The sequence below is a fragment of the Nematolebias whitei genome, chromosome 22, assembly GCF_014905685.2.
Source record: "Nematolebias whitei isolate Nwh7 chromosome 22, NemWhi1, whole genome shotgun sequence".
Classification (NCBI taxonomy): Eukaryota; Metazoa; Chordata; class Actinopteri; order Cyprinodontiformes; family Rivulidae; genus Nematolebias; species Nematolebias whitei.
In genome coordinates this window covers 5,316,731-5,339,261 of record NC_056519.1, presented here as the reverse complement: position 1 = coordinate 5,339,261, position 22,531 = coordinate 5,316,731, and the positions used below count along the sequence as shown (strand labels likewise).

At 38.2% G+C, this 22,531-nt stretch overlaps 1 protein-coding gene across 1 annotated transcript in view; it reads right to left on the bottom strand.

The window, feature by feature from the left end:
* Nucleotides 1-5,669: 5,669 nt before the first annotated feature.
* The window catches only part of LOC119428461 (copine-8), a 152,135-nt gene continuing 135,273 nt past the window's right edge, over nt 5,670-22,531 (bottom strand). Inside the window, exons 15-18 of the mRNA XM_037696143.1 lie at nt 17,805-17,907; nt 12,052-12,109; nt 11,889-11,962; nt 5,670-5,873 (exon numbers count right to left, since the gene is read on the bottom strand). Of these exons, the coding sequence (XP_037552071.1) occupies nt 5,679-5,873; nt 11,889-11,962; nt 12,052-12,109; nt 17,805-17,907 (430 nt within the window). The 3' untranslated portion in view covers nt 5,670-5,678. The remainder of the gene's footprint in view (nt 5,874-11,888; nt 11,963-12,051; nt 12,110-17,804; nt 17,908-22,531) is intronic.

Genomic DNA, 22,531 nt, shown 5'->3' with positions numbered 1-22,531 from the left:
TCTGCTTCGAACAGGAAAAGGTGAAGTTAGTGATCGTTCTTAAATGATTTAAAAACACAGATTTTAACGGTCAGCATCAACTATGTGAACAATGTGCGCACAAACGCAATTAAAGTCACATTTTTGTTCATGGCGGTATTGACGTTTGACTGCTTTCTTTTAGATTAGGTTAGATTTTGGCCACTAAAGCGTTTAATCCATTAGTTTTCCAGATGCACAACTCTAAAATGCGGGTTTGCACTCAATGTAAACAAAGGCTGAATCCGCCAAAAATCACATGGAAGCTCAAATCACATGACTGACCTACATTAGTTTGGCTGTAGTGTAGCTAAACAAACATGGCCGGTAGTTTAACCTACTTTCAGTCACTTTGGCCGTTTTTGTAGGTAAACAAACGTACAGGGTAAATACATTTTGCTTACAATTTTATTTAAATACATTATAACTACTGATATAAGAAAAATATTGTGCAGATTTTGTTTCTCTATAAATCTCTACTGTCTGTTCTTCATGACTTTGCAACAAGTATCTTTATGACCTACTGTGTGTAAAATTATAAATACTACTAAAACTTTTGGCTGATTTTCACAATAAAACATTTATTTATCGTAACTGGAATACAAAGGGTTTTTATTCTGAATAAGTTGTATTTACTCACAATATTTTTTTTTACTTTTTTGCATCCAGATTGTGTTTTTCTCTTGATAACAAGTTTTGTCGTGAAATTTTATCAGTAACAGATGCATTTTCCAGCCCTGAAAAGATTTACTGGGAAACGTGACTTCAGGTTATTTAGCACAAATAAAGAGTTTGGTCAAATATTTTTATTTTTTTACATTTTGATATAGAGTTCTATAGAACTGTTATAAAAAAAAAGTAATATTTAGCCACTAGCTTGTAAGCTAACGGTTAATCCAAGCACCTTTAAAGCAATATTTGCCAAAAAAAAACTCCAATTCAAAAAAAAAAACAAGTGTGCTTGTATATTTATGAATTTCTAAACCTTCACATAACCATCAATTTCATATTACAGTTATGTCCCAAAGAAGTATAATAATCTTGCAGGAAGTGCTCCAGGCTAAAACAAATGTGCAACAGCTAGCTGCTATTGGCATCTTTTTGTGTAAATAACTGGCCAATATAAAACAGTGTAAAGGTTTATAAAATAAAGTTTACATAAATAAATAGGACACTTTGTAAATTGGAGCCATTTTAAAATGGCAAAAATTCAGTTTGGTCTTCGCTTCGCTTGGATTAGCCGTTAGCGTCCAGGTTCCGTTAGACTTAGTTTGAATTTTACAAACCGAGGTTGGTCAAAGAGCTATTTGAAACAAGACATAACTTAATTACCTTTCAGCTAAACCTGACGTCAAAAGATCTGAACTACCGCTTTAAGTTTAGAAATGCATGTCAAATAATAAAAAGAGCAACAACAACAACAACAATAAAAAAGTCAATTTGCATCCACCTCTTGTGGGTCTCAAAGTGCTTACTTTGAATTTAATCAAATTTGACGCTGAATTGCTTCAAGAATGCAGCCAAGTACAAATCAGAAAAAAAAATCTAAACACCTTCAATGTAAGCAGCTAATTACTGCTAGCTAATGTAAACCAGACGAAATGCTTTTTAGCCGACCAATTACCGGTAAAAACGCAGTGCACGTGTCGGACGCACTAACAGCTCGGTGGATGTGTCTGTAATGAGCTCCTCAATTTGACCTGCAGTTTTATCAAGTCCAGCCAAGCTTTGAACACAGAAGGTGGCTGCTAACATGCTAGACCATGACCACATTTGTACAATAAGTTCAGCCTTATTAAAAATAAACGCAGTGAAAACATGGTTAGGAACGGACCGAAAACTAGAACACAGCAAAACAATACAAAACCCGTTGTAAGCCAAGCTGTTTGCCTTATTCATTAGGATTTAACTTTACTTTTTTGTGTCAACGTTGAAGTCAGGTCACCTTTCAGTGCAGGAAATATGCAAAATATACATAAAGTACCGTATTAAGCTGCCAAGATCGTTTTCATCTGAAATTTCTGATTTGGTGTCCTATTGTTGTCTGCCTCAATATTATACTAATACACATAGTTCCTTTTGATTGGTGTATATATATATATATATATATATATATATATATATATATATATATATATCACCTAATCAAAGCTACAAGTCAATGGAAATATAAAGATGTATGTTTAAGATTGTTGTCATGCTTTTCTGTCACACTGTCTTACAGTAAAAGAAAATATAATAAAAATAGTGCATTTTCCGTTGTAAAACTCTGATACCGTTTGTTTAACTGGTACCGAGAGGGGCAAATAAATCTAACATTGAACAATCTGGTTTATTTTGTTTTATAAATTTTGGCCACAGTAAATCTGTTTAATTCTATTTCATACAAAATTACTTCAGTAGCAACGTATTACATAAATTTAAGTGCTGCAGTGTTACTTCACCCAAAATTCAGTTTTTAAATGTTATATTCACATTTATTTCACTCGGCACAGACAACCGTTCATCCAACTCCCACATTTACGACAAAAATAGAAGACATCGGCGTTAATTGGAAACTCGTTGGATGTAAAACAGCTCGCACAAGTCGTCCTTTTTCACGTGATTGGCACATATAAACACACGTTATACAAACATACATATAAAGCTGTATCAAAGCTATAAGTGCGATTAAAAAAAAAGTTTTTCAAAAAAGCACACTTAAATTAAACACTCACAAAAATCAAAACAAACGTAGGGAACGTGTGTTTTTCGATGCGTTTTTGACCACTGGGCTCTTTTTGCTCAAACATTTCGTCTGAGAGCAGCTGCTGTTGATTAAACACTGGGCAGACATGAAGGGAAAGGACACGAGATGAAACCACTTTGCCAAAAAGCCGTTCGGAAGAGAAAGATGGTTCTACAGAGAGAGGAACAGTAGCTACATTTCCATTCAACGGTCAGAAATGCTACATTAAATTCTGAGTCACTCAAAAACAAACTGGATCACATCCACTTTTAACTTAAAATGGTTTAAAGAATCAGCAAGAAACAAAATAAAATGGCAATGTCTTTTAAACGATGTTAGGACTGGGGTGTAGGACTTCGTTTCTAAAAACAGGCAAGGGAAGGTATATAAATACCAATCTAAAATGTGTTTAATTAAAAAAAAATAGGTTCCACTGGACTTGGTTCTGAATATATTCAAAGCTCAAGTGTATTTAAGTAGCTAAAAGCTATCAGACTGATGGTTTGTAGCCTGTTCAAGTTGCCTCCTTCATGCTATGCTCGCCACAACCTACACGGGGCGAGATCACGGGAAGTTTGGAAAGCCTCCTTAGATAAAGAAGCTACCGTGATACCGCTAGGCTCTTAGTACCCAAATGTTCTCCTGAAATTTACCCCAAACATTCTCACAATGTCAGGATACTGCTACATGTTAGAAGCTCAATGCTACAACCACACGTCACTTTTATGGGCGGCTGTGGCTGAGTGGTTGGAGCAGTCGTCCTCCAATGCGAGAGTTGGGGTTTCGACTCCACCAGTCGCTGGACAAGACACTGAACCCCTCATTGCCTCCGATGTGTATCCCACCGGTGCATGAATGTGATAAAGCTCTGATTATTCTTTGTACAGATGTAGTAGAGTGATGTATAAATGGGTAAATGAGGGCACAGATTGTAGTGTAAAGCACTTTGAGTACCTTGATAAGATAGAAAAGTGCTATACAAGTACAGTCCATTTACCATTTTTGTGCCACGTTGTTTCCAAGATCTTTTAACAATTGCGACTGTAACTTGTAACAGTGCTGCTTTAAATTTCTGACAACTTCATGGCTACACTACTGCCTCCATACTCCACCGCACACCACCCAGGACCCTGACACGCTGCCGCCATAATAATCTGCTCCATTAAACAAAAAGTTGTATCCATGTTCAAAGGAATCATAAACATAAGACGCTCTATCACTATCTATTGTAGTGGGGTTGTCATCCAGTGTGAAATGGGCCTAACTGGTAATTTTACTTTGTTTTTTAAAGGGAAAACTATTCTTACCAAGTTTCTTGACAGTTTGTATATGGGGTTGTATTAAAAACCTCTCTGGGTTAAATCCATGTGAAAGTTCTCCATCTTGTGGTAGTATTTACAATTTGGTAGTTGTCTTCAGGGTTTCTCAGATGCGGTTGTCCTAATCAAAAGTTAACTTTATTCCGGCGGCAAAACTGGTACATTGGTGACGAAAGATTAGCAGCAAGGCTAAAACTCCAAGAAATTGTTTTGGATAAGTATGTGCACTGAGATTATTTTGGATGCAATGCATAATGCAACCCAATACGTATCGTAAACACTAGATCTGTATTCTGAGAGTACAGGAAAATTAGTTACTTCATAATACAACCATGTCCTTGTATATACAGAGAAGTACTAGGTACAAGATAAGTGCTCTGTAAGTATAGGGTAACAGGTACCTTTATTATACAATCTGGTCCTTGTAGGTACCGGTTACGTATTTGATAAATAACTGGTAGGAACTAAATAGGTACTAGGTATGGACAAGGTAAATAGTAGAGATATACTCTGGATAAACAGAGTAAAAAGTCCCCTAAGAACGAAGCCCAGTCCCTGTAGGTACCCGATACATACCAGGGAAGTACTACTACGTATGCACCTGGTAAGTAGCAGGTACCAGATAAAGCATTTGATACTTGTACTAAGTACGTACCAGGTAAGTAAGTACATACTTGGCACAAGAGTAAAAAGCCAATTCATAATGCAGTCCAGTCCCCTGTATATAAAAAAAACAAATATATATATTTTAACCATAATCTGCTGAAGTTAAGTTGGATGGAAACACAGCTACTGAGAGTGTGAGAAAGAAAGAGCAATGAAGACACGATGGAGCAAAGTGACAAATGAGCACACTCACGTCCGGCAGACAAACATATGGATGGAAGAGGTAGTGCAGAGCCACCATTTGCGTGCACTTGACCGAGGCTACACTCATGCAAAAAGGTTAATACAAACACCAGAATACAGTGCAGTACGGTACAGCACGGTACAGTACGGTACGGTACAGAAGGGCTACCAGGGCCTTCACTGCTGCTACCTGATACAAACGCCAGGAGAAAGAAAGAGTATTACAACTGTCGTAATGAAACTATGTATATAAAAGTATCAACAGTAAAAATCCTTCATAGCTTTAGCTGTAAACAGTGAGTAAGTTGGAAAGAGAAGAAAGACTGAGATTGTTTTTACAGAAGTTAATGTTCAAGTGATTCTGTTTGTCTGAAGACATTCTCTTTACAATCTTTCCATAAAAAAGTCCCTCTTTATTTTTCTCTTCTTTTTCTGATCAAAGCTTGAACCTACCAGCTGAAGCCTTTCCAGGTATCCCAGGGGGGGGAAAAATAATAAAATAAAATGTTATCTCAGACAATTACAGGAATGCTTAACAGTGGAAGTAAACAGATCCTTGCTGGACTCATCCCCCCCAAAGCGCTTCAGTCCTGGCATGACGTGCTGCTTCCTGAACACGAGAAAGACCACTGTGATCCACGACAACAAGGCATGGAGAGCGGCTTTAAGGAAATGGAAGTATTTTGCGCGTAAAGTTCTGCAAACACCTGACTGCAAGACTTTAAATACAATTTTTTTTTTTCAAAATTCATTTAAGCCTCTCTTTAAATCTGGGTTTGGATGGGCTGTCCTTGACCTGGTGGTGTGTAGGGAGGTGGCGCTGGCGAAGGCTTTATCCCGCGGGTCCGCATGTAGGAGAGGAACTGGTCAGGGATCTCAGCCAAGACATCTTTAGCGAGCCGGGCCATGCTCAAGATGTTGCTCCCAGCTCGGTCAATGTAGTCCCTGAATGGAACAAACTGAGAGGGAAGAGGAACAAGAAACGTGAGTTTAAACAGACTCTAAAGCCAACACATCACTGGGAGAGAGTCTCCAAAATGTCTCGGATCTGTCTCGAACCATTCTCAATTTAGTTTTTATGAATTCCAGAGGGCCAGAAATGCATTTTAGCACCTGTACTGAAGTTTTCCCCTGACAAACGTCTGGGGTTACAGCCCTGAATGTCCAGGTCTAAAAACTACATGGACGATTTATAAAACTCAATTAAAAAAAACACAGGTCCAAATCAGCCTGTCTTCATTTCAAGTGTTGTGAGACTGCTAAGGTGGGTACAAAACAAGCTGAGGTGGGTACAATGTGGGCAACAAAGGCTCCTAAACTTTTCAGCTTTCAATCCACAAAACAGAAGTCACAACTAGGCCTGTCACAATGATCAATTAATCGCACGATAAATGAAAATTATCAACTGCATTTTAATTTATTCGTGTCTCTCTCTTTCTACTGAAGACACCGGATGACAAAAGGCTCAACTCCGGTGCTCTTCACTGACCCCTCCCTTTCTCTTTTCTCTTTAAAATCCATTTTAACCGTCCAAAATTGAGTTTTTGGATCATTAAAAGCAGCTAGGTTGAGAAGCTAAGCTACGAGCTAAGCTAACAGGCCGACCTCGGAAAAAAACCTCCGTCTTGTCGAAGCTCCAAAATTCACAATTGAAACCCCGCCCTCGTGTAAAAACTTTTTCTCTGCAAAAAGAAGCTGACAACTTGTTTAATGATTTTTTTATTAAAAGCTTTGTGTGAAACATGCTATGCTAAAGAGCTCAAACCACACAGAGCGTCCGCCATTTTGAGAAACAAAAACAAAAAACAGAAACGAGACAGCCCATGTCAAGTCAAGGAGCCTCCCTCCCATTTTTCTTAGAGACACGCTGCTCGCTCCCTCACTATCCATCCTTCGGTTCAAACAGTCGTATACTGCCATCCAGTGGTCAAAAGAAGGTACTATACACAAAACTTAACCAGCATTTCTCCTTAAATTTGACATTACTAATTATCGTCAAATTTCAAACAATATTATCGTTTATCGCCATAATTTCTGAGACAATTAATCGTCCAGCAATAATTGTTATTGTGACAGGCTTAGTCACAGCGACTCGTCACCTCAGCTATTCCTGGTTAATACGTACAAACATTTAAAAAACTGTACACAAAGCCTCATCAACCACTTTTAATATATAACATATATAAAATACTATATTTTAATAGTTTTACGGCTACTGTGTTAATCTCTTTGTAATAACTATTAAATAAGCCATTGGAAAACATCTTCATTTTTATTTTGACTACTGTAGACCTTCTCAAGAACTCACACTTGATGTTTCATGACTTATATAAAGGGATCCCGATCCCTAGTTTGGGAACCCCTGGTCTAGGATGTAGTTTTTGTAAACCACACACACAAAGATGGTTGTGCTCAACAGTGGCACGTTGTTCATAAGCCCTATGAATTCAGTGACGTTGCGACTGACGATATGTCCGTTTTCTCAAAATTTTCTTGCAACGCGGAGCCGCCAACAAGTCTCCAACAATCGCAGCTCAACGAGACGACACCCATGTGGCATAACAGCAGTTTTCTTCGTCTGAAACCAGTTTTACAAAAATGACCAGGCCGTGTATCACCCGTACAAACTGCAGCAGGACTGTTGAGACTGCTTTTAGCCGAATCTATCAAAGCGTACTTAATGTAAAAATATGTCCAGTTACCATGGTGATGTTAAAGTATTTTATCGCTCGGACTAGAAACTGACCAAAACCTTGCCTCAAATGTTTTGCCGTTTTCAAAAACCTAACTAAACGATGAAGCCAGTCATTCCTATAAACCTTACTGCAACATTTTTGTTACTGTATTTTATTTTTTTTTTGGACTATAAGGTGCACTTAAAATGCTTTAATTTTCTCAAAAATCAACAGTGAGCCTTATAATCCGAAAAAAACGGTACTATGATAAAAATGTGAACACAGACAAACAGAAAACAAGGAGGTTTAAGTTTTCTGTAAATACCCCGCTCTTGTTTTCTACTGGAACCCAACGAGTGTTGGTAATTGAACGGTGATGTAATTCGAAGAGTGAGTCCGTTAATTTTTTTATTTTTAAGCTTTTCAGAGTTAGTGCAGAGTGACACATCCTGGTGAGTGGAGGGAGTGATTTTAATTATAACCAGGCGCAAGGGGGTGGCCAATGGTGGCCTTGGCCACTATACATTTATTTTTCGGCCACCCCAATCATTTGAGGAGACTACTTTTAAGTAATATAAAAACGTGAAAGCATATATTCCTCAAATGACATTGGTGACCGGTTTACATATGTACGAGGTGGTGGCCATCTTGGATTTTGATGTGGAAACCCAATTTTGATAGTGACCTTTCTTATGCCTAGATGCAGCCACACACCAACATGGAAGTCAGTACCGTAATTTCTGGACTATAAGCCACTACTTTTTTCACAGGTTTTGTCTCCAGCAGCTTATACAATGCTGCAGCTTATTTATGGATTTATTTGGAGGGGGGTGCGTGTTGTTTATTTTTATTTTTGGACAGGCTTACGAGCTTCATGCTATGCTAAAACATTTAGCTTCGTCACACCCGGGCGCTCACATAGCTGCCCAATAAACGGGGGTGGGGTCCTCGCGACTCAACGAGACTACCTGTATAAATAAAAAATAAATAAATAAATACAAATCAGACCAATTAAATTACCGAACAGGTCACAGTGGACCAGCGAAACTTCGAATTACCGTAAATCACGCGCTAAATTCTTCAGATCAGTTATTTTGTGCTTCATGCGCAGACCCTCATCATGGAAAACACACGAAGACATGAAGATGATGCAGCTTTCAAGTTAAAGGTGATCGATCTGGCTGTTGAAGAAGGAAATATAGCTGCTGCATATAAGCTTGGCATTTCCTGGCAGGCTACTGTATTTAGTTGTTTTCTTTTAACCAGCCGTGTTACAGGCACTGTTCAGAAAAAACATTTACTGTACGTAGTTGTGCATGTTACCGGTATGTATTTAATTAAAAGTTTAAATAATCTTCCTGTGTAAATATCTCATGTTACAACGTAGACACCTGCAGCTTATAGACAAGCGCGGCCTATATATGACCACATTTTATTTATTTTTGTTAATTTAACGGGTGCGCTCAATAGTCCGTACATTATGGTAAGTTGCTTATTTTGCAAGTTTTCCTGCTCACAAGACGGACAGATGGCTGGAGGGATAGCAGGATGGACAGAATAAACCATAATGAGCCTGCTGTCGACAGACGTATAATGAAAGATGAAATGTGAAACTACAAAAATGGATGTCTGAAGAGCAAGATGACGTTTGTTGTGCATGACCAAGCAGACATCTTATGAGTCTGGAGCACAAACTGGCTGAGAAGAGAACCAAGATGCTTCAGATCTGCCCGATAAAATGAAAGTTTGGCATTTGGTTTGCTAGTGAGCAGAGGTGGAGAATATCACATCTGCTACACTAAACTGAGACGAATGACAATTTTAGGATTTGAGTTTTGTGGCAACACAAAGATAAACCAATACAAATACTCAGGGAGCTTTAGCGAATTTTGGGATTAAACTTGACATTGCAATGAAAATATGTCCCCAACGTACAGTTAAATGCATGTCTTGGACATAAAACTGTGTGTAAAACCGTTAAAATGGGCGTGGGTGAGTGGAAGTCCAGTAATTTCAACTTTGAGCACCATTTGTGGTTAAATGCACTTTAATAACCTGCAGGTCAGGACTGAAACCCCCACTTCACTTCATAACAGGCGGATTATCATCTAAACTAACCTGCGAGCCGCCCTGAAACTTTCCTGTGGACTTCTCGGACCATTATCCCACGCCTCGACTTCCCATTTACATCACCAAAGCAGCTATTACCCAATTGTCCCGAAGCCCGGCAGCTCATGAGCTCCAACACCGGCGACACTGCTGGACTGAACGAGGGGAGATTTGAGATTGTTTTGTTTATTCCATTAGACGTTGACATCTGCAGGAGGAAGATCCAATTTGTGCAGGAAGATTCTGCTGCCGGATGCCGGCCCCGCCGCGGCACTCGGGGGGTTTTAATGGTGATAATGAGAACCTGCGGGCTGAGGCGGTTTAACGCTCCGGCAGTGAGACTTTGTTTAACACGGGTCTTTTGTGTCAGAAGCGACGGTGTGTGAGCACCAGCTTATTAAAAAGCCAACTAACGAGCATCCGTGTGGCTCAACAGGATGGAGGGAAAGAAAAAAGGTCAAGAAGCGACTTCGCCGAGTCACGACCAAACAAACAGCTCTGAATGTTTGTATCGTTTCTTATTCTCTTCTCGTGATGGGATCGCCTCGATCGGCACAAATAAAACAAGAGATAAGCACACGGTTAAACTGGAGAAATGAGAATAAAACCATTTATACACAAGATCTGACATTTAAATTCATTAAACTAGAGACTGACAGTATCACAATATTAACGCTTTTCTCATGATGCACGACACTGGCTCTTTTTTCTTTTGCTTAAAGAGATAGTTCAGATAATTTCTAGTGTTTTAGGTAAGTCATCGACTGATCTCACTTTGATGAAGAAGTGAAATTAGACCAATTCAGTCCAAACGTGGCCTAAACAAGTCAAATTAATTTAAAAGGTAATTTTAAAAGCCTTTACATTGCCGTCAAGTCGTCGGTGTAATTACACGCGACAATGAACTGTTCGAGATTGGAGATTTATTTATTTTTTTTAAAGATGGCAGCGAACATTTCAGCCTCAGCCCTGTTCAGAAAATTGAGAAAAAAGTAAATAAATAAATAAAAACCGAAGCCAGCAGTTTCCAGTTTCTGTTGTAATTTTAAATCCAGTGTCTGCGCACTCGGTGTTAATTGAGCAACTTTGCGATATTTGAGTGTTTTCAGACCCCTCTTGTGACTTTTCATCCAAAAGCAGTCGCTAATCCTCTCTGGTCAATTATGCAAATTAGGTGGTGATGTCATTTAGCAACTTTTTCAGCAGCCAGTAGCTACTTCCTTCTCCCCCAACCACACACAAACAATATGTTTGTAGGCATCAAATAACTAATGGCAACTAAACATTTTAGGAAAATTAATATTATGCAGCAGCAAAGTAAGAACTGCATGAATCCATTCAAGATAACTCCTGAAGAAAATAATCTGATATATATTAAAAAAAATAAAAATCAGGACATGCTCTGTTTGCTTACATGATTTGGCTTCAGTGTCCTCGTTATGTTCCTGTGTCTAGTTATTTAAATATGTCGATGGTTCAGACGAGTCGCTTGCTCATCAGTCCAGTCAGAATTACTGAGGTTGCTCATCTACAACAGGTAAGATACTTATAACTTTTGCTCAAAACCTCATGTCTAAAAGTCTTGAACTATCCGTTTAAGAGCCATATTGGCTCTTTATAATTGTCGCCGCGTGTGGTTCGATGCTTCACAAGGTCATGGCGTCCAGGAGCCAGTTTCATAAAACTGCAGATCCTTGTAGAAAACTTTGCTCTCGAAGGCAACAACTGACTCACAAAGCAGATTTACACGAGGTCGCTTCAAAACAAATCAAACTCTGCCTTTGTGAATAGAAATAAATGTTCTCTGGCACAGTTATCTTGGATAAAATGAATAATTTTCCCACCACTTAAAAAAAAACCAGACTGATGAAATGGAGCTGGAACTGAAAAAATAAAATTCAGTTCAAAGCAAAAATACTCTAAATGTGATCTGAACACAAATTTAATGTCCGAAACCGTTTGGACGTTGAATATCAGTCTTGATTATTGAAATAAACCAAATCATAACAAAAGTAGTCGTTTTAAAACATCTAATGTTTATGTGGCAGTTGATCAACAACGTGAGAAATACTCCTGGCTCTAATAGGAAATATTTAGGCTGTGAAATTATGTTTACGTATAAATCAAATAAATGGTTTTATTCCTGGACAGAGTTTAGTTTAAAACTGAGGAAGATGAAGGTGAGATAACCTGAACGATGTCTCTCTCAGCGAGTCGTCCTCTGGAGGAGATTCTGACTTCATCGCCGTCCAACTCCACCATGGCTACAGAGGGAAAGAAAACAAACCGTAAAGAATGTGTATAAATACTCCAACATCTGCCTACAAACAAGAACATAACTTTGAAGACTTACCGTCAAACTCCGCAGGCCCGACGCCCACAATAATGATTGACATGGGCAGGCTGGCAGCCTAAAACAGACAGAAAAAAAACTTTTGTTTAAACAAAACATAAGCCTTATTTACAGTTAGGGCCTGTCACGATAACAAATTTTGCCGGGCGATTAATTCTCTCAGAAATTATTGCGATACACAATAATATTGTTTGAAATTTGACAATAATATTGTCAAATTAAAGAAGAAATGTTTAATTTTGTGTGCAATGCCTTTTTTGACCACTGGATGGCAGTATAAGGTTGTTTGAACTGAAGGATGGATAGTGAGGGAGCGAGGAACGTGTCTCTTTAAGAAAAATGGGAGGGATGCCCCTTGACATGACATGGGCTGTCTCTTTGTCCTTGTTTTCGGTTCTCAAAATGGTGGACGCTCGGTGTGGTTTGAGCTCTTTAGCATAACATTTGTCACACAAAGCTTTTAATTATAAAAAATTAAAAAAAAAATCAGTAAACAAGTTCTCAGCTTAGCTGCTTTTAGCAGAGAGCAGAAAAGAAGAGAAGAAACGATAAAGCCGATAAATGAAAATGAGGTTGATAGTTTTAATTTATCAAGCGATTAATTGATTTATTGTTTATCGCAACAGCCCTATTTACAGAAAAGTTTGTCTAAAAAGCTTCTAAACTTCAGTCTTTAATTAAGATTTCACATGAACCTTCTTATAATTATACAGCTACAAAAACTCATTGTGATCTAGATTTAGCTGCTGAACAAAACAGGAAAAGATTAATTTTCGTGAACCACAAATATGAGCTCTTATTTTTGTCCAAAAGCTAAAATATTTTAACAAATATCTTCAGACTCCATTGGTCTTTCTCAAATAACAGCATAAACAGCAGGTGATCATGTAAACATGTGTTAGTCTGTTTGTTAGCAAAATATCTTAAGAATCACAGCATGGATTTTAATTAAACTACAGCCACCTTTGGAAATATACTAGATTCAAGATGGCCGTCGCAGTTAATAGATCTTAGCAATCACAAAATTGGTGTTCACCCAGTCACTTTACAGAAATAGAGGTAAAATTTGGTGTGGAAGTAGCTGAGAGTTATCCTAAAAACATTAGCTGAGATTTTAGCTACCGGTAGTCTTTTCTTATTTTTAGCTTTTTTTCATTCAAGCTTTATTTATACAGGTTAGTCTCATTGAGCCTCGAGGACTCATTTACTGTACGTTTAGCTACGTCTAGCTAAGCTTTTAACTAACCTTTTGCTGCTTTTAGCTACCATCAAGTTGTTTTGGCGTTTTTGTCTAATCTTTTGCTACTTTGAAAGTCTAGCTAACGTTTTGCTACTTTTACCTTAGGTTTGGCTTGTTTTAGTATTTAAAAAGCATTTTCCTAATTTTGGCTTTTAGCTAGTCTTTTGCTTATTTTAACTTTTAGCTAACCTTTTGCTACTTTTAGCTACCACTTTTTGTTTTGCATTTTTGCCTAATCTTTTGCTACTGTGAAAGTCTAGCTAGCATTTTGCTAAACTTAGCTTTGGTTGAGCTTGTTTTAGCTTAGCTACCACTTTTTGTTTTGCGTTTTTGCCTAATCTTTTGTTAATGTGAAAGTCTAGCTAGCATTTTGCTACATTTAGATTAGGTTTAGCTCATTTTAGCATTTAGAAAACATTTTACTACTTTTGGGTTTTAGCTAGCCTTTTGTTTATTTTAACTTTTAGCTAACCTTTTGCTACTTTTAGCTACCAATATTTGTTTTGCGTTTTTGCCTAATCTTTTGTTAATGTGAAAGTCTAGCTAGCATTTTGCTACATTTAGATTAGGTTTAGCTCATTTTAGCATTTAGAAAGTATTTTAATACTTTTGGCTTTTACCTAGCCTTTTGCTAATTTTAACTTTTAGCTAACCTTTTGCTTCTTTTAGCTATGCTTAAGTTGTTTTGTGTTTTTTGCCTAATCTTTTGCTACTGTAAAAGTCTAGAAAGTCATTTGACTACTTTTACAGAAGCTTAGTTTGAGCTCGTTTTAGCTTTTAGAAAGCATTCTGTTACTTTTGGCTTTTAGCTATCATTTTGCTAATTTAAACTTTTAGCTAAACTTTAGCTACTTTTAGCTACCATTAAGTTGTTTTGTGTTTTTGCATAATCTTTTGCCACTGTGAAAGTCTAGCTAGCATTTTGCTACTTTTAGCTTAGGTTGACCTTGTTTTAGCTTTTAGAAACCATTTTATTACTTTTGGCTTTTACCTAGCCTTTTGCTAATTGTAAGTTTAAGCTAACCTTTTGCCACTTTTAGCTAACATTATGCTACTTATAGTTTTTGAGTAGCTTTTGTTACTGTTAGCCTTTAGCTAGAGTTATGATACTTGCTACTGCTATTACATCTACTAACAAAGTGCAGTTTATATATTTAGACTCTGTTTTCAGACACATGAACTTTTCGAGACTGATTCAAGATGGCCGCCAAAGATAATCAAGTTTGGCAAACACAAAAATGGCTGACCTAATACATTTTACAAACATTGAATTAAAACCTGAATTATGCACATTTACAATATGAATTATTTGTTTTTGTTCTTTATAAACAAAAACCTAAAATAAAGAGATTTTAAAAGTGAATGTGTGTTTTGGTCTTTTTCCTAACTTTTAAACAAAATACTTATTTTATTCAGTAGGGACGATATAAACCTGTGTCTTTGTGGAGTTGAGCCCAACATGGTTTAAAAAGTCTTACAACGTTTACCAAACATTATTTTCTCTGGCGGTAAATTTCTAACGCCCGGTTGATGTTTTGCATTACACACTCCGTATGTGTCAGAATTTGTGTGAATCTTTGACGTGAGTGTTTTCTGCGGCGCCTCCCGGAGCGCTGTGTGGGCTGAGACATCACCGCCGATGATAGAGGATAAGAATGTCTCCAAAAACAGCCTGAACGCACAGACAGCCCACAAATGACGCGACTGTGTGTGTCGGTGTGTGTTCAGTGCATCGGAGTAACGCTTTGACCAGAGGCTCTGGAGTGATAGATGAAATCAAAACATTTCATGTATTTCCTGCCCCCCCCCTCAGATCCAATCGTCACATCTGGGGATTTTTTATTTTGTTGCCTCCCCTGGGTCATCTTCTTCCCTCGTTGTCTCTCTCCATCAACAGCATCCCTTCCAGTTCGACTGCCCACTGTTCTGGTAAACTAAACGTCTTGGCTTCACACAACAGGGTCATTTTTCTTTTTTCGGTTATAGCTCGACAGCGATGGAGAGGACAAAGAAGGGACTGATCAACACGAGATAACACCAGAAAATAAAAACGGTAAAGGTTCCCATGTTGCATATTTTTGTTGGCGGTGCCGGGAAAGAAAAACGTGTCCTTTTGAATTAAACATGACAATTAAAGAAAAAAAAAAAAAACATACTTTTTTTGTCAATTCTGACTATTTTGGTTCTGGTGGATAAACATGATTTATAAATGCAATAGTGTGAGTTTTCTGCATGTTGTCAACAATGAAATAAAACCGTTTTATTCCATTTCAGCATTAGTACATTGTCGTATAGCAATATGACCTTTTGTAAAGGTCAAAGGAAAAGCTACTTATTATTTTAAGTTTATTTATCAGACTATTGTAGTTTTAGTCATTTCTCTTGTGGAGTTTTTGTCTCTACAACTAATATTTTATGACGAGCTAATATGAAGAGATTAAAAAAAACGATTAACCTGCCATATAAAGTTTTTATTTGCTTTAATTATTGCATCTAATTATGTGTTACACTGTAATGTGTTGTTATACATCACACTGCATTATTTGGTTATGTAGCTGAAGTGTATCATGACGTATCACACTTAATCATATGTTGATCTATAAGACTGTGTCATACCGTGATGTATCACACCATATTATATGACGATGTATCAAACCGTATTGCATCATGATATATTGCGTTGTAACATATTGTGATGTATCACACTGCATTGTATCGTACCAAAATGTATCCTACCTAATGATGTATCACACTGCATTGTATCGTACCAAAATGTATCCTACCTTATGATGTATCACACTGCATTGTATCGTAACAAAATGTATCCTACCTTATGATGTATCACACTGCATTGTATCGTACCAAAATGTATCCTACCTTATGATGTATCACACTGCATTGTATCGTAACGTATTGTATCACACCTGATCGTGTCGTGATGTATTGCACTGTATTATATTGAGATGTATTACACAGTAATAATGTAACAGACTTCATCATACCATTACCATATTGAACTTTTTTGGATTTTTCTACCTGGATTATTGAGCATGTATCTGAATACAGCACCTCAGACTGAGGAAGTCTCTCGGATGAGAGATGAAACGTTTCTACATTTTTTTTGCATTGTTTTGTTTTTTGTCTTTTTTGTTTTCTTGTTTTTTGAATGTCCAGAGGACCAGATTGAACTTTTTTGGATTTTTCTACCTGGATTATTAAAAAAACAACAAAAAAAAACCACTTTATTAATCCCAAAGGGAAATTATTTGTTGTTGTAGCTCGTTATCCTCATTTCATTAAGATATGTTATAGATGCTGATGGCTGTAGGCAGGAAGGATCTCTTGTTAAGGTCCATCCCACAGTGGATCCTAAGAAACTGGCTGCAAATGCCGTCCGATCCGCCCACCCAGACTCGGCTGGCCTCTCGGTTCCCCCGGGCTGTAGGACCACCTGAATGGCGGGCAGAACTCCTCCCAGAGCGATTGCCACTCCTCCCAGCAGTCTGCCGAGCTCCTCGTAGCTGCGGACAGCCAGCTGTAGGTGCCGAGGGACGATCCTGTCCTTCCGCTGTCACGAGCCGTGTTTCCTGCTAGTTCCAGGATCTCAGTGGTCAGGCACTCGAGCACAGCTGGCAGGTAGATGAGAATGCATCCACAGAACATCCTTTTCAACTCATTTGAGATTTGGCGCTGTAGTTGAGATATTATTTGAGCGTTTGAGACGTTAATCAGCTGCTGTTGGTTGTCGAAAACGGTGTTGTTGCCATGGTTACGCATCATAACAAATGTCCAAAACTAAAAAAGTTTCAGTAAAAATCTTTAAAAATCAGTAAAAAATTATTGAGCATGTATCAGGATATTTATCATACTGTAACATGATTTATTACATTGTGTCCTATCATGATACACTGTATTGTATTGTAACGTCATGCATCACATTGTATTGCATTGTATCCTAAATAGCATATTGTATTGTACATAATTGTGTCTCTTATTGCGATATGTTGAATCATATTGTATTGCACCATACTGTAGCATTTTGTAATGTATTTTAACATATAATGACTGTAGTCTATCATACTTCATCATATCACACTGTGTCATAATATATTACAATGTATACTATCATTGCATATCATAGAAAGTGTAAAATAAATTAATCTAAATATAAGAGATGATTTGCTGACGAGACTAGTAAAAGTGCGCCTTCGATCGGACGGAACAGACTTCTGATCAGGAGTGTAATTACACACTGACATGAATAAATGTAAGTGAAGTAGTATAAGGGAGAATGTTATTAGCTGTGCATTAACTGTGAAAAGCTGACATAATTATAGTCACTTTTCTTTTATTTTTGTCTGCAACCTCGTAATTATAATATGAGAAGTTCTCAGTCAGATGTAATTAAAAAAATAAAATAAAATACTGTTTTCTTTTTTAGACGTTTTTTGAAGATGTTATAAAGCAGAGTGAGGAGTTTCAGTTTGAGCTAACGTGCAGCACATGCACTTACATTAACGATGGACTCTTTAGTCTGTGCCATGTCTGAGATGACGCCGTCTGTGATGATAAGAAGGACAAAGTACTGAGAGCCGTCCGTCACAGAAGCTGCATACCTGTGCAGAAAAACACACAAAACAAACGATGGAATCACTTCTGTGTGTTAATGCGCACTGTTCCTATTAAATTAGGATTATTTAGAGGAAAAACCTGTTTAAAAAAAGTTTAGTATTAAACCCAATGTAGTCATTTTACAATAAATATATATATTTTTGAGTAAAAGTAAACTACAAAATATATTTTGTCTTTTTGAATACATATTTTTTCCTTCCACTTTTTGATGCAAGCAACAAAAACATTTCTGGCATGTTTTCCTCTGTGTTGCATCACCTCTTACTTAAACAACATAAACCAAGGAGACAAATTACTGGAGCTTGGAAAGGCAAACGTTATCCCATTTTTGCTTTATGAATGTCAGTTCCTTGACAGCTGAAGACTTTATTTGCTGCATTTTTTTATTTTATTTCAAATCACACAAAATGTTTTCAGTGGATCTGGATTGCAGAATGTGGAGAGGCATCATTTTTACCTTAAAAAACCTATTTAGTCTATTTGAATCCATAAAGCAACATCTGGACAGAAATAGATTTAGGTCTGTTTTTATTTTTATAAAGATCTTTCAGGTTTTGGTTTATGTCTTTGTCTTTTTTATTTACTTATTATTCTGTGCTTAAAGAAATTTATTTTCAATCCTTTAATACTATTTAGCATTCAAAACAGAAATTAAAATCTACGCCCTCACCGTCTTTCACAACATGATAAATGTCTCTCCATCTCAGCTTTGGCACTGTCTTCATGCATATCATGCAGTTTATCTTTCAACATTTATCCATAATACCATTTAAAATGATCCAAACTTATTTCAAAGTACAACATTGTGAATTATCTTTAATTTAGTTTGTTTCAATAAATTGTTTGGATCATTTAAATTACATTTTTAAACGTACTGCCTTGGATTGTGATGCTTGTTTTTAAATGAAGTGCTTGAAAATGAGACATTACCCCAGCTTTGTGACGGGGCACGTTTCCTTTCACTCCGGAGAACCTAAATCCATCAATTTCTGCAAAACGTTCACTCTACAGGTCTTTAACTCAGTATGTATCAGTTTCTCCTGTAATGTGTGCAGGGTGACCTTTCACGTCCATATAAGATGTGATGCGACTCTTACTGACATTTACACAGATATTTTAATTTTTTTTTAATCTGCTTCGGTTTCTTATAATATTCACTTTTCTGCTCTGAGGGATAAGACATATACTGTCTCCTCCAGACTAACAATAACCAATACTTTCCCTGGAATAGATCCCAGTGTAAGAGACAGAATGATCGAGATTGAGAGAAACAAACGATGATGAAAAAACCGATTAAGACCAGGAGGTGAAGTTATAGACAGCTTGGACTTTTTGTCATTTTATGTTTTAGACTGCCATCAAATAGTACATTATGTGGTGATTTCAGCAGAAATATATTCCTGCAAAGTTTCCAAGTTGCACCAAAAATGCCACAACTAGCTGCTTCTGCTATTTGTATTTGCAAATACCCACATAATTATACATATTATATGTAAATAATGTTGTTTTGCAAAACTGTCAACAATTAAAACAGCTTAAAAACAGTGTTTGCACACACAAAAGTGAATAAACTGTTGAAAGATGGCAGGAATTTTCTTTTTGGTATATTTAGCTCAAAGGAATAGCTCAAATTATTACTTGATGCAAAATAAAATAGCTATAATGCAAAATTCAGAGCAATGTAAAGGTTTAGAAAACTGCTCCGATATTGTTTAGATTCAGTTTTAAGATGGCAGCAATCCACTTCTGTATTAGATACAGTCAAGCTAACCGTTAGCTGGAATGGGCTCAAGCTCTCATTTTTTGAAAATAACAGAACAACGCCAGTGTGACAGCATATTTAAAAAGTCTTTACACAAACCACTACAATATTTTTGACATTTAAGTGGTTTTAAGACAGCCACAATCCACTTGTCTCAGCTACAGTCAAGCTAACCGTTAGCTTGCTAGTAGCTCAAGCTGTCATTTTATGTATAGCGCCCGTACCACGTAGCTAAAGAGTTAACCAATAGGTTAGATTGAAATATAGTACATTGGTCAGGGCCCTGGGAATGTTATTTTAAAGATAGCTGTACTAACAGCTTTCAGGAGATACAACTTACTCTTTCTATTTACCGGTAATTTAATGGGGGTGCCTCCACTTAGCAGGGAATTATAACTTTACACTTTGTTTAACCCACTAAGAATTTAATTTGCTTCACACATAAAATAAAACAGAATATTTTTAAATAACAAAAAAAATAGATATTGCTCTTCAAACATAAAACTCAACTCCAAAATAACCCGTTGCAGGCCTGAATCAATGCTTGGGTGCGTGGCAGCTAAAAACAAACGGCTCGATCGCTCACTGAGTAAATAAATAAAAAGCACGTGCACTGGTTTAGTTTTGTACTCGCAAATCCTTAAATGTTTGAGACTGGATCGGGAAAAGGTAGATGGGGAGATCCCTTTAGTATGGCACTGAGTAAGGTAAGTAGGCAGGTGATGTCACATGAACACAGAGATCCTTCCTAACCTCACCGATGGGAATCCAATGGCTGAATGGGGAACTTCTAACTCGTCCAGCAGGTCCAAACATTAGCTCCTGGTCCACTTTCATATGCTTCTTAAAGTCCATTACAGCCAACAACTCTGCATTCACCATTGCAATGGATAGTTTGACTCCATTATTGTCACTGTGTTCTCTGCACTTGTCTGGTTTTCACAAAGATCCACATTTCATGCAGCGTACCATTAATCCCGCCCACTCTCTTCTGATTGTGCAAAATAAAATGCTTATTAATCCAATACAAAACAAAACTGAAAAAGATTGACACTTAGCACAACTCAAAGAGTAGGTTGTAACCTGCCATGCAGTATGTACCCCTTAAAAAAACCCTTTATGTAACATTCAAGGAACATAGTAAAAATGACAACTGCCTGTTTCAGTCTGCCTAAACTAGATTTTCTGGACCAAATATGAACCGTTTTTAAAATGATACATTTCTAAACGACAATAAAGTTATTTCATATTTCTTCCACTTTTATCACTTAGACATTATTTTTAAACTCAAATGATACCACTATGAAACCAGTCCAATACCCTAGTATACTGTATAGCACAGTTCAAATTGGGCTACATATGTAAATAACGTTGTCATGAAAAATTGCCAACAATGTAATGTTTTTTTTAGCCTTTACACAAACCATTATGATTTTTTTTTTTTAATATTTAGTTATTTGAGTACAGTAGCAATCCAGTTTGGTCTTAGCCCCACTCAAGCTAGCCATTAGCTGGAATGGGCCCAAGCTCCCTGGATTGGCAGACCGGGGTGGTGGTCCCCCTATTCAAAAAGGGGGACCGTAGAGTGTGTTCCAACTACAGGGGAATCACGCTCTTAAGCCTCCCCGGTAAGGTCTATTCGGGGGTTCTGGAGAGGAGAGTCCATCGGATAGTCGAACCTCGGATTCAGGAGGAGCAGTGCGGTTTTCGTCCTGGCCGTGGAACACTGGACCAGCTCTACACTCTCAGCAGGGTCCTGGAGGATGCGTGGGAGTTTGCCCAACCAGTCTACATGTGCTTTGTGGACTTGGAGAAGGCGTTCGACCGCGTCCCTCGGGGGGCCCTGTGGGGGGTACTCTGGGAGTATTGGGTACTGTGTGGGCCCTTTTGATACGGGCTGTTAGGTCCCTGTATGACCGGTGTCAGAGCCTGGTCCGCATCGCTGGCAGTAAGTCGGGCTTGTTCCCGGTGAGAGTTGGACTCCGCCAAGGTTGCCCTTTGTCACCGATTCTGTTCATAACTTTTATGGACAGAATTTCTAGGCGCAGCCAAGGTGTTGAGGGGATCCGTTTTGGTGGCCTTAGGATTGCGTCTCTGCTTTTTGCAGATGATGTGGTCTTATTGGCTTCATCAGATCATGATCTACAGCTTTCGCTGGAGCGGTTCGCAGCCGAATGCGACGCGGCCGGGATGAAGATCAGTTCCTCCAAATCCGAGGCCATGGTCTTGAGCCGGAAAAGGGTAGAGTGCCCTCTCCGGGTCAGGGAGGAGGTCCTGCCCCAAGTGGAGGAGTTCAAGTATCTTGGGGTCTTGTTCACGAATGAGGGAAAAATGGAGCGTGAGATCGATAGGCGGATAGGTGCAGCGTCTGCAGTGAAGCGGGCTCTGTACAGGTCTGTCGTGGTGAAGAGAGAGCTGAGTCAAAAGGCGAAGCTCTCAATTTACCGATCGATCTACGTTTCTACCCTCATCCATGGTCACGAGCTTTGGGTTGTGACCGAAAGAATGAGATCTCGGATACAAGCGGCCGAAATGAGTTTTCTCCGCAGGGTGTCTGGGCTCTCCCTTAGAGACAGGGTGAGAAGCTCGATCATCCGGGAGGGACTCAGAGTAGAGCCGCTGCTTCTCCACGTCGAGAGGAGCCAGTTGAGGTGGCTTGGGCATCTGTTTAGGATGCCTTCTGGACGCCTCCCTGGTGAGGTGTTCCGGACACGTCCCACCGGAAGGAGGCCCAGGGGAAGACCCAGGACACGCTGGAGGGACTATGTTTCTCGGCTGGCCTGGGAACGCCTCGGGATTCCCCCGGAAGAGCTGGCCCAAGTGGCTGGGGAGAGGGAAGTCTGGGC